The following is a 12,065-nucleotide window of genomic DNA, read 5'->3' on the forward strand; positions in this document are numbered from 1 at the left end:
GTGTTAGCTTGAGTTTCGAAGATGCCTGGGAGTGGGATGTGTTAGGAAAAGTGGTAGCCCGAAATACAGAATGTTTTGGGGGGGGAGAGGTGACAGTCTACTCCACGGTTAGATTAGGGGCAGATACTAAAGTGTTTTCAGTACCATGCCAGATAATTTGAACTTTATTTAGCATAATGTATGGAGCCAATCAAATTGAATAAAAGGCAGCATCAATTTGGTTTTTAAAATTGGAAGAAAGACCAAAGTTAGTGATCTCATTTAGGAAACTTCTGCATTCATTCAGGTTAGAAAGGACGGCCTGAATTGGGAAGCAGAAATAAATATTTAGTAGAAGGGACTGATTTGAGAGACATTTGGGATTAAAGAGACAGATTTTAGCAACCAGTTAAGTATGGGGTGGGGGTAAAAGAGAAAAGGAATCAAAGTCAACTTCAGAAACCTTGGAAAGGGTTAGATGCTTGCTTCAGAGACCTGCTTTCAAGGGGAAATTACGAAGCTGTGTTCTTTTCCACAGTCAGAAGGAACAGGTAGTAGCAATGGGGTAGGGAAACTATGGCAGCAAACTGAGAATGGTTCTGTGATCATTTATGGGCGGCCTTGGTCTCTGTGGCTTCCAGTCTCCCTGTCTACCAGGCTGCTAATCGTGGGCCATTTGTTCTCTCGGCTCATGTTTCCAAGTGGTTTCCGTACCTTATACCCCAAGCAGCCACGGAAAGCCAACACCAAGTAGGAAGAATCCCAGCTTTAGTTGCTGCTGGGGATATTGTGTTCTTGGCAACATAAATTGGAATTTTAAAATACTCTTTCATATGGAAACATATGGTGTTTTTTCAGTACAGTGCACATAGCATAATTAAATTATGGTTTTAATTGGTTTCTTTGGACTAACCTGAGAGCCTAGTGACTGTTTTTACTTTGCTTTGGTGTGAGAATTCTACAAGTCCAAATTACAATTAATTTTTTAGAACACAATCCACTTGTACATTGGAAACTGTTTGATGAACAGTTCTCCATTATCCAGAGGACCTGTTTACTTTCTGTGGGTCATCAAGGCCCTTTGCTTCTGTCTTTTCCTTCTGACTGCTTGCCCTTAGAGATTTCTCTGTGCATTACAGCTATACCAGAGGACTGGAGCAAAGGAAGTTGAAAATCAAATAAATTGATTTTTAATTATTAACAACTCTGTGAGAAGAGTTGGTTGGAGGAGAAATTATTGGCTAAAAATGAGAGTTGGGAGTTGTCTTGAAGTTTAATTAATCCATCACTATACCCAGATAAATAGAGATGGCCATGGCATCTTTCTGCTCTTTTATTTTACAAAGGGAATGATGAAAGGTGGAAACAAACAAGAAGAAGCATGGATAAATCCATTTGTTAAACAGTTTTCAAATATCAGTTTTTCGGTAAGTATGTTTTCTTAGCAACCTCCTCCCCTTTTAATAGTGGTTCATAAACTTACCCTAATTTCATTTTTTTGTTTTCTTTAATTGTTCTCTGAGTCGTTATGAATATGCTGAGGTTAGAATAAAATTTTCCATGAATTATTTATTTTTATAGTTACAGCTAAAAATACTGATCACATATTTTCTTTTATTATTTTTTATCATGTTAGGCAATGAAAAATGAGGTTTTATGATCTTAAATTTCACAAATAAGGAAATAAAGTAAAATGCTTCACTTTTATTTTCGTTTGCAAGTTAAGGTCAACTAACAAGCTACTTTTTTCTTTTTCAGAGAGACTCGCCAGAAGAAAATGTACAGAGCAATAAGATGGACCTTTCTGGAGGTGAGAAAAAATTAAATCAGCTTGAGTTTCATATTCATCATTGATGGGGAGACTCACCTGTGACATAATCCAACCGAAGAGCATTGACCTCACCCAGGGGAGGGAGCTCTGGGTTTCTGCTTCGGTGTTCCTGTTCTCTTTGGCGCACATTAGAATGTGGGGATTATGCGATTTGGTGTGCCTTTTAAAGTGTAAATCACTGTGCAAATCTAAGCTAATGGTACTGTTGGTCTTTGGTTACTGCAGATTTAGTCCTGTCAAGAATAAGCTACCCAGGTTGGGTGAGACAGTCTTTCTTAATTTAGGGAACACTTTTTACAAAGGCCCAGATACAGTGACAGAAGCATCTGAAGCCATATTGGAGAAACGGCAAGTAGTTCCATGTCGCTGAAGAACAGATAGAAATTGACTCTGGTGGGGGGAGTGTGCTGTTAGTAAGAGCTGTTCCCAGGTGGATTTGCTAGAACACAAGGCGAGTGCTAAGTCATGTGGCACTTGGGTGTCTGAGCTTTATTCCGAAAATAAGAGAGTAAAGAATTGTAAGTAGGAGAATGGAATGATTCGGATTTATGTTTTAGAAAAATAATCATGGCTGTAGATCGAAAATCTTGGGACAGAAAACATTGGCAGCGAAGGAAGACTAAAAGTTACTAAGCATAGCAAACCAGTTAGAGATTTTGTTGCTGTAGCTGGTGAGAATTTTCATAGCTCAGCTAAGACAGTTGGTGGGGAGAATCTTAATTCAGTGGAGATGTAGGGATCAGAATCAGTAAAAGTTGATAATTTGTTTGAACCAGTTTGTTAGAGAGGATGAGCACAAGGGTGTGGTAAAAGATAATCCCCAGCCTTCTTGTCTAGACAGTTTTGTAGGTGGTAGTGCTACTGGTTTAGTCTAAGTCCAGATGGAGGAGAGGGACCGTATAGTAATTTGAACAGGCGAAGTTTAATACAGATGTAAAGAATTGCTGTTAGATTGATGAGGGATTGGCTAGGAAGAGATAATAACAGGACCTCCTAAGAATATATGAATAGCTGATACAAGAAGTAACCTGGAGACTAAATTGTAAAAGTCAACTTTTAGCAGCTTAAAAATGCAAAAAGCGAAGAGAAAGAAGAAAATGGCCTGTATAGCTAACAGATAGATGAGCAATAGGTAACACGCAGAATTGTTGCTAATTAGGTGAATGGTGAGAGAAGCCACTTCTGCTTTCACCTTTGGATTCTTGCTGCGTCCTTTTAGGGTGTTGTCTCTCAGCTTGCTTTGTAACCGAGTCTTCAGTAACCACTTGTACCTTTCAGTTTGGCTAGCTACTTTCGGATGATATCTGTGGTAAGACCAGTTAAGCACATTATTACTCTTCTTTGCTATGAAATGAGTTCTTGACCAGACAGTGCTGTGAGGAGTGATGGATAAGGCCTCTGTGAGACCAGGGATGGTAAGGGTTGGGGGAAATCCATATCCAGAATATGTGTCTGTTCCTGTGAGGACAAGGCCCTGCCTCCCGCATGACTCACTGATTTTCAGGCAAGAGAAGTTGCTGGGATGCTGTGTTGTTGGGACTTGCTGGCAATTTACCCTTCTAGGCCACTGGGACAAGCTTCTCATGGAGGGCTGTGTCACCATAGACACTGCTGCAGAGCTGCTTGGAGGTATTTGGGAATGGTGGGAGAAGCTGGCCTCGGGTGAGGCTCACCACCCTGAACTGCGAGGGTAGGGCACAGGAGAAGCTGGAAGCACTGCCAAAGCCTCCAAGAGCAAGTAGGCGAAACTTCTGCCTGCAGCATCTCTCCAGTGCCCCTTGCTGATAAAACCTCAGTGCCAGTTGGCAAAGGAAGAAAATGTAGAGCCCAGATACAGTTTCAGAGAGCAGTCAACAAGGGTGAATTTGGAGCTGAGAGACAATAAACCAGTAACTGCCATTATTTGAGATAGGAAATATATAATAGGTTGGATAGACAAGATTGCTGAGTTCAAAGTTGCTATGAAAACCATGTGGTGATATCCAGTAACTACTAAAAAAAAAATCTGGGTGTGGAGCTTATAAAAGGTAGGGCTAGAGATAATAAGTGTAATTAATTAGACATTAATGGTAGTACAGCTTCAAAAATAGCTTGTGGAGGGAATTCCCTGCCAGTCCAATGGTTAGGACTCTGAGCTTTCACGGCTATGGGCCTAGGTTCTCTGGTTGGGGAACTAAGGTCCTGCAAGCTGAGTGGTGTGGCCAAAAAATTTTAAAAGTTAAAAAAAGGAGGTGGGGGTGGGGGGTTGACTAGAGCCTTAGAGTGATAGACCAAAGACAAAGTCCAGGGGCAAAAAATGGCATTTAAGGAAAGATACGAGGAGAAATGGAACAAGTGATTGTCCTGGTATAGATTTGACCCTGGAGGTTAGGAGGGGTGTCATTGGTAATTTAGCCAAGGGCTAAGGGCCTTCTTATACGATTGATCAAGGGAAGCCTGCCGCATTTGGAGCTCAGATGGTCTGAAGTGATGCCGAATGGAGGATTGGTTTGGGGAGAGGATGTATCACACTACCTTTTTTAAAAAGGTTTTATTAGGTAGGCAAAAATAATGTAGATTTTTAGGAAAGAACAACTTAAGAGATTTGAGAGAAGAGTTGCCTAGGTTAGATGTCAAAAGTAAGGAAAAGAGTTGAAAACGGCTATCTTGGATGTTTCAGTGAATTTACAGAGGGAAAGGGAACAGGAAAGAATTTGTTGTTCAACAGATGCTTGTTGAAGAATACTTTCCTTTTGATGGCTCAGACAGTAAAGAATTTGCTTGCAATGCAGCAGCCCCAGGTTCAATCCCTGGGTCGAGAAGATCCCCTAGAGAAGGGAATGGCAACCTACTCCAGTATTCTTGCCTGGAGAATCCCATGGACAGAGGAACCTGGTGGGCTACAATTCATGGAGTCACAAGAGTCAGACATGACTGAGCAACTATACTTCCTTTTGTTAAAAATTTTTCCTTTCCACTCGCCTAAAATGAGGCGGGTAAAGGTGGGTGTGTCGTGGTGGCTACAGCAGCAGGTCTCTCAAAGGAGGACAGCAGTTGCAAAGAAATTGTGGGTGAGATCTGAGGATGGAGCCTAAGGAACAAGGAAATGGGCTGCAATTTTAACAAATTGAAAACCAAGGTCTCAAGTTTGTGTGACTAGGAGAGCAAAGACACTGCCTCTGAGCCCCATGAGATCGAAGGGCAATATCGTGCTTGGTTTCTCCGGTTAGAAGTGACGAAGGGGCATTCAAGTGACTGTGCCCAGCAGGCAGTTGAAGATGTGCCGCTGAGCACAGGCGTCAAGTCAGAGTAGACGTTGGTATCTGAGGGTCACCTTGATGGTGAATAAGCCTAAGGGAGGCCAGTTTGAAGAGAGTTGAAAGACTGAGACCTTGAACATACTGAGTACATCCCAACATCAAAGAAACAAAGAAGTGGGCTCAGCTTGGAGAGAGGAGGACTCCGGACAGGCATAATATGGTAAGGATGTGAAGTCAGAGCTTTGTTTAGGATGGTAGCCTGGGAGCTGGCTGTTTCAAGCACAGATTGTTGCTAGACACAGGGATACCATGAGAGGAGGTCATATTTATTGCAGAGAAGTCAGTGAGGAGAGCAGATCAAGCCCTTAGGGCGGGGAAGATCTTTCCCATCTGCTGAATGGGGTGATGGTAGTAGAGTTACCAGCATTAAATGAGAATGCACGTTCACAGCAGTGCCTGGCACACTGTAAGCATCTGCGGGGTGATGGTTAGTCGTGGTGCTGTTCCTGTTGTTTGTTACTGGAAGCTATGTTGTTGTTATAAAATTAAGCAGTTTTGAGATGACCAGCGATGTCTTACCTTTCTGTTTAGTAGTCTGTTTTCAAGTTATTTGGTTCAATAAAATAGTAGTGTCTGCTAACCCTAACTTGTGAGGAATATAAGATTTATTAAATGCTGGTGCATTTTTCACATGTCAAGGCGGAAGTCATTTTGTTTTGGAAGTGAGTATTTCTCCTTCTGTTGTAAATTTATCTGAAACTAAATAGGTTAATTCTCTGCCTACTTGATGACATAATTTCCTGCATTTGTTAGGAATGTTACAAGACAAACGAATGGAGATAGAGAAACATAGCCTAAATATTGGTGATTACAATCGAACGGTCGGGAAAGGCCCTGGTTCTCGGCCTCAGATTTCCAAAGAGTCTTCCATGGAGCGCAGTCCTTATTTTGATAAGGTAAGTTGTCTGTCTGTTTTCTGTCTTGTTTTACCCCTGTGGCAAAGATAGCAATACACTTCATAGCATAATTTCTCATTAATAGTTTAGAACATTTAATATAATATGAAGTGCTCTGACCCAGTTCCAAATATTACTGGGCTTGTAGTTCACTGTCCTTTTATGTCGCAGTTGATTACAGGGATCGTATTCATATTTTCCTCTTAACCCCGTAAAATATGTTTGGTTCTTTTTGTGTGCTCTAGAATTAACACTAATCTGATCTCTTCTGTTTTCTACCTGTTTCCTGTTGATGCTGGAATGTCATGTGACTTCTCTCCTGTTGCTGCAATGATTTCTCCCTTCCACTTGTTTGCTTGGCTGGTGTTGCACGTCTTTCTGTCTGTCCAATCAGGATGGCATTGTAGCAGATGAATCCCAAAACATGCAGTTTATGTCCAGTCAAAGCATGAAGCTTCCCCCTTCAAATAGTGCACTACCTAACCAGGCCCTGGGCTCCATAGCAGGGCTGGGTATGCAAAACTTGAATTCTGTTAGACAGGTAAGTCCACACGTGTATTTCAGGCTCTCTGTTGATTTGTATAAGTAATAAGAGCTCTCTTACATGTAGTTGCTGTGTTTAAATCAGAATTACGGTGTGTGGTAATGGGATGTTAGTCCCTAAAGAATCCCAGTGTTATTTGGTGGTGGTGGTTTGTTTCCGTAGAATGGCAATCCCAGTATGTTTGGTGTTGGAAACACAGCAGCACAACCCCGGGGCATGCAGCAGCCTCCAGCACAACCTCTCAGTTCATCTCAGCCTAGTCTCCGTGCTCAAGTGCCTCCTCCATTACTCTCCCCTCAGGTAAATAAGCTTTCCCACTATACTCTCTAGTGTTTACCTAAAGCAGAACCTCAAATAAATTTATATTTGAATGAGGTGACTGGCTGGTCGTTGGATTATTTATTGACCACTTTGAGATGCAGCTAATTTGAATGAGTTATTATTACAAAGGGTTGTGGGTAGGGTGGAGCAAATGAGTCAAAGACAATTTAAATCTCAAATCTATTATTCTCTTTCATAAAATACCTTGAGGGGAGGACGACAGTAGCAATATGTATTGACTGGCTAAGGATTCATTACTACCACTTTTTACTTAACCCATGAAAATACATGGCAACAATAAATTAATGAAGCCAGAAAGAAAAACGCCCCCCCCTTAATAATCCACAAATGTAATTGCTCTACTGATATTTTAAGACACATAGTATGTTTTGTGAGCTTGAGTTTCTTTTATCAACATAGTAAACTCACCATTGTGATCCTCAGGTTCCAGTTTCATTGCTGAAGTATGCACCAAACAACGGTGGCCTGAATCCGCTCTTTGGCCCTCAGCAGGTAGCCATGCTGAACCAGCTATCCCAACTAAACCAGCTTTCTCAGATCTCCCAGTTACAGGTAAGTGGAATAGAATCACAGCCTTATTCAGCATACATTCATTGTCTACTGTGAACTCCACACTAGAGTCTGCGCAGAAAGTGTTTTTCAGTAGACAGAGTGGGCATAGTCGTGGCCCTCAGGGAGCTTCTAGTCTCTTAAGTGAAGGCAGATGGTAAACTGGAAGGGCAGGATGCGGTGTGAGCAAGCCCAGCCAAGTCTGGAGTGGCCGTGAGAGTAGGATGATTGGGAAACGTTTACCTGATGAAGTGGAAGTTTGGATTGAGCAAAGGACTGAATTCACCAGAATGGCTGGAGGCCAGAGAGTCCAAACAAGAGATGATACTGGATGAGGCAGGGCGTGTTGGCATCAACTAGATGGAGCCATGCCTTTGTAGGTCCCTCTGCCACAGTCACTCGGTGGCACGCTTGTCTGTGATGATGTGATGCTGACGACCTGTTCGCACTTTTCCTTCCAGCGATTGTTAGCGCAGCAGCAAAGGGCGCAGAGTCAGAGAAGCGTGCCTTCTGGGAACCGGCAGCAGCAAGACCAGCAGGTAGGTGTGGTCCTTCCCCTTGCTTTGCTCATGTTCAACTTAGATCAATTCCATTGTGACAAAGCAGTTGAAATGCCTTTATTAAAATATAATGGAAAACACTATTAAGTCTTCTGTCTGCGTGGAAGTCTTATTAACTGGTGGACAGTGATTCTTCACCTTCCTGATGAGAAGGAACTGAATTCAAAAATGAAGGGGGACTCGAAGGTATCCGTAAAGACTTCTCTCCCCAATTTTTCCCAATCATTTTGTCTTTTTAAGGGTCGACCTCTTAGTGTGCAGCAGCAGATGATGCAACAATCTCGTCAACTTGATCCAAACCTGTTGGTGAAGCAGCAAACTCCGCCATCTCAGCAACAGTCACTCCATCAGCCAGCCATGAAGTCTTTCCTTGAAAATGTCATGCCCCACACTACACCTGAGCTGCAAAAAGGGCCGTCACCAATAAATGCTTTCAGCAACTTCCCTATAGGTGGGTTTCTCCTTGGCCAAAGCATCGGGCTGGTGCTTGGTGATCACAAGTTGAGGTCTTGCCTTCTGACCTGTCCAGTTTTTCTCTCATGAGCGCCACGTGGTTCTTTAGCTGCTCCGTCTCTGAGTGGCCACGCTTCTAGCGTTAGCCTCTCTTCTTACTTCAGGAACATCTCTCTCTGTTGAAGAAAATTACACATTTCACGAAGCCCATGCCCAGGTGGTGCAGTGGTAAGAATCCACCTGCCAGTGCAGGAGATGCAAAAGACGTGGTTCGATCCCTGGGTCAGGAAGATCCCCTGGAGAAGGAAATGGCAACCCACTTCGGTATTCTTGCCTGGGAAATCCCACGGACAGAGGAGCCTGGTGGGCTGCAGTCCATGGGGTCAGAGAGAGTCAGATGCTCGTTTGAAATGAGTTAACATTACATATATTTCTTTTTAAGACTCAGATATCTTCATTATAGGGTATGAAAGGGAGGGGAGGACTGAAATTATAGCACACCAGAGAAATTTTGAGCTTTGCTGCTTTGTAGAAATAACTTGGAACAGTCACATCTGAAATTTCAACTTTTGTTTAAACGTTTACAGTAAAGTACTGGCATAAATGTAAAAAATAGGGGTGAGAGAAGAAATCGCTTTTATTGCATTTACATTTGCTTCCCCCCAACCCCTCTCTTCTTATGTCTCCAGGGTTCTTGTTCCCTCTGGGAATTTCAGGTTTATTTGTCTTCTTCCTTAGGTCCCTTTTCTTCATGTGCCTTTGAATATCTTTTGACCTTTGATCATTCACACCCTGTTTGTTTTCCTTTTTCTTTCTTTTTTGTAAACCAGCTTCTTTGGTTACTAGCCCAACTTTATTGATGTTCAGTTAACTAGCATGTTCTGGGCTGTGGGCGGAGGTTGGGCCTGGTGTTATCCCTGCTCCCATTTCATGTTGGCTGGACCTGATACATGACTCAGCTCTCCCTGGTTTCGATATGGACTCAGCTAGGACATCAATGGAACTAATGGCACCCCACTGCAGTACTCTTGCCTGGAAAATCCCAGGGACGGAGGAGCCTGGTAGGCTGCCGTCCATGGGGTCGCTGAGTCAGACATGACTGACCAACTTCACTTTCACTTTTCACTTTCATGCATTGGAGAAGGAAATGGCAACCCACTCCAATGTTCTTGCCTGGAGAATCCAGGGACGACTGGTGGGCTGCCGTCTATGGGGTTGCACAGAGTTGGACACGACTGAAGTGACTTAGCAGCAGCAGCAGCAATCTTTTTACATTCGTTTGTCTGTTTGACGAATACCATCGAGGCCATGTCCTCCCAGAGACAGCAGTATGGTGATAAAAGAATACTCAGGTGTACATTGAGAGGTTTTGGTCTCACTAGTGAAAGGAAGTGACTCTCACTGTGTGATTACATACTGAGCATATAGATTGGGCCACTGAGGAGATAAGTTTCTAAATAAGCACTTTCCTGGCCGGCCTCAGAGCAAGAGACTTTCCCCTGATTAGGAAGCCTGCTTTAACCTGGGCAAGCACCAGTGTGGTTGTCTAACTCAGGCACTGGCAAACTACAGCCCATCGGTCAAATTTGTCTAGCTGCCTGATTTTGTAAATAAAATTTTATTGGAACACAGCCATGCCCTTTTGTTAATGTATTTCTTAGCTGCTTTTGTGCTACAACAGAGTTGCATAAAGACACTCAGACCGTGTGACCCACTGAGTCTAAGATATTTCCGCCTACTGGGTCTAAATGGTGAATCCAGAGGGCAGTAAATTTAATTACTTTCTCCAAATAGGGGTGATATTAGCGAATTCATATTATTAAAGTTTTAAGTTTGACCTAGAATCGCATGGAGTCTCCACCAGACCCAGTATCTTAAAAACCATTTATTTTGAAACTTTAAGAACCATTTGGATGTATTAAACAAAGATTCTGGCTCTTGCTGAAAAGTTTTCTTTCTTTTTTAAAATTTATTTCCTTTTTTTTTTTTTTGATGGCATGTGGAATGTTAGTGTGGATTTCAGCACTGGAAAGATTTAAGCAGAGAAGTAATAGAACCTCACATACTTTTTAAGAACTCATCTTGACTTACTTTTCATTGTGTGCCCATTTGTATGCTTTTAATTTCTTACCCTGTGCATGTTTCAGCTAAAGAAAACATCTATCATCATTTTTTTTTTTTTTTTTTTGGACTCACTGCATGACTTTTGGTATCTTAGTTCCCAAACTAGGGATCAAACCTGTGCCCTCTGCAGTAGAAGCAGGGAATTGGAAAGTTTTCATTTTTAATGAGCATCTCAGATTATTCTGTAGATGATGGTCCCCAGGATCACACTTCAAGAAACACTGGCCTAAGATAGAAATTTCCATCTTTGTTCCAAGACAATATCTAAGGCCGATATGTGTCACAAGCAAATCAAGTAAGTTGCGCCTTGGGATATAAGAGTCTTGCCCTTAGGTACAGTCCTGCCCTTACAGCTGGACAGTTTTACTTTTATTTTATTTTAATTCTTATTTTTACTTTATTTTACTTTACAATACTGTATTGGTTTTGCCATACATTGACATGAATCCACCACGGGTGTACATGCGTTCCCAAACACGAATCCCCCTCCCAACTCCCCAGTTTTACTTTTAAATAACAGTATCCTTTGGTGGGTAAGGCAGTTGAGAATTGTTGTTTATAAGCAAAAGTTAGCAAATGAACACAATCATTTGTAATTCTTCATGCGTGGTACTGTTGGGAAATTTCTAAAGAGATATATTTTAGTAGTTAAACCAATACTTGGCTGCCTTAGAATTTTCTCTTATTTTTGCCAAGGAATTTAAAAATAATCAAAATTCTTAGTTTTCCACACTTAATGCAAGTATAGACTGATGGTTTTGTGGTTTAAAAATGTATACTATTGAGTATTACCTAGCTCTTTAGAATTTCTTTAGGTTTAAAAATTTATATTATTGAGTGTTAGCTAGCTCTTTAGAATTTCTGTGTATTGCTTTCTCTGGTACCCTAGTCAGGCTCGCTCTTCTGACGACGTTTCTGCGTGACTGTGGCCAGGAGCCCAGAGTATCTGTCCTGCCTGCCTTGCCTTTGTCTATAATCATTTGGCTGTGCCACATTTGCAGGATATTTATTAAGGAACATTAGACAGGATTGAAAACATTAGATTAACCGCATATGTTTTTTCTAGAAAGTGAAAGTTGTGGTACCTGAAGGAGAATGTGCTATGTTTTTATAAAGTGGTTTTTTAAAATTGTTATCTATTTTTAGGCTTGAACTCAAACTTGAATGTAAATATGGATATGAACAGTATTAAAGAGCCACAGTCAAGACTGAGGAAGTGGACTACAGTGGACAGCATTTCTGTGAACACATCTTTGGATCAAAACTCCAGCAAACATGGTATAAGATACATTCTTATATTCTGACTTTTTAAAAACTGTCAAATGCTAAATTTAGGCCTTATTTTTAAATATATATTTTCATAGTTAAATTCTCTTAAGAACCTTTCCTCACTATTAAAAAGTGCTTTATTTATTGAATCTTAGTTAAAAGACCTTTACTGATCTATTGTGAAAAATAGAGGTCAGAGTACACATTTGGTCGTTTAAT

At 41.5% G+C, this 12,065-nt stretch overlaps 1 protein-coding gene across 9 annotated transcripts in view; it reads left to right on the top strand.

Annotated features, from left to right (window-relative positions):
• TNRC6A (trinucleotide repeat containing adaptor 6A) overlaps window positions 1–12,065 on the top strand; it is a 224,131-nt gene that overhangs the window by 194,883 nt on the left and 17,183 nt on the right. For 7 of the 9 annotated variants that reach the window (XR_005724132.1, XM_040257979.1, XM_040257970.1 and 4 more), the window contains 9 exons: window positions 1,326–1,406; window positions 1,738–1,789; window positions 5,863–6,005; window positions 6,400–6,546; window positions 6,712–6,849; window positions 7,315–7,443; window positions 7,902–7,979; window positions 8,241–8,451; window positions 11,724–11,855. Coding sequence is in view for 8 of the 9 variants with exons in the window: in XM_040257979.1 (XP_040113913.1) it covers window positions 1,326–1,406; window positions 1,738–1,789; window positions 5,863–6,005; window positions 6,400–6,546; window positions 6,712–6,849; window positions 7,315–7,443; window positions 7,902–7,979; window positions 8,241–8,451; window positions 11,724–11,855 (1,111 nt within the window). In the remaining variant the exon portion in view is untranslated. The remainder of the gene's footprint in view (window positions 1–1,325; window positions 1,407–1,737; window positions 1,790–5,862; window positions 6,006–6,399; window positions 6,547–6,711; window positions 6,850–7,314; window positions 7,444–7,901; window positions 7,980–8,240; window positions 8,452–11,723; window positions 11,856–12,065) is intronic. The other 2 variants (XM_040258023.1, XM_040257992.1) reach the window with 1 other exon arrangement.

The sequence above is a fragment of the Oryx dammah genome, unplaced genomic scaffold (genome assembly GCF_014754425.2).
Source record: "Oryx dammah isolate SB20612 unplaced genomic scaffold, SCBI_Odam_1.1 HiC_scaffold_2, whole genome shotgun sequence".
In the NCBI taxonomy this organism is placed as follows: domain Eukaryota; kingdom Metazoa; phylum Chordata; class Mammalia; order Artiodactyla; family Bovidae; genus Oryx; species Oryx dammah.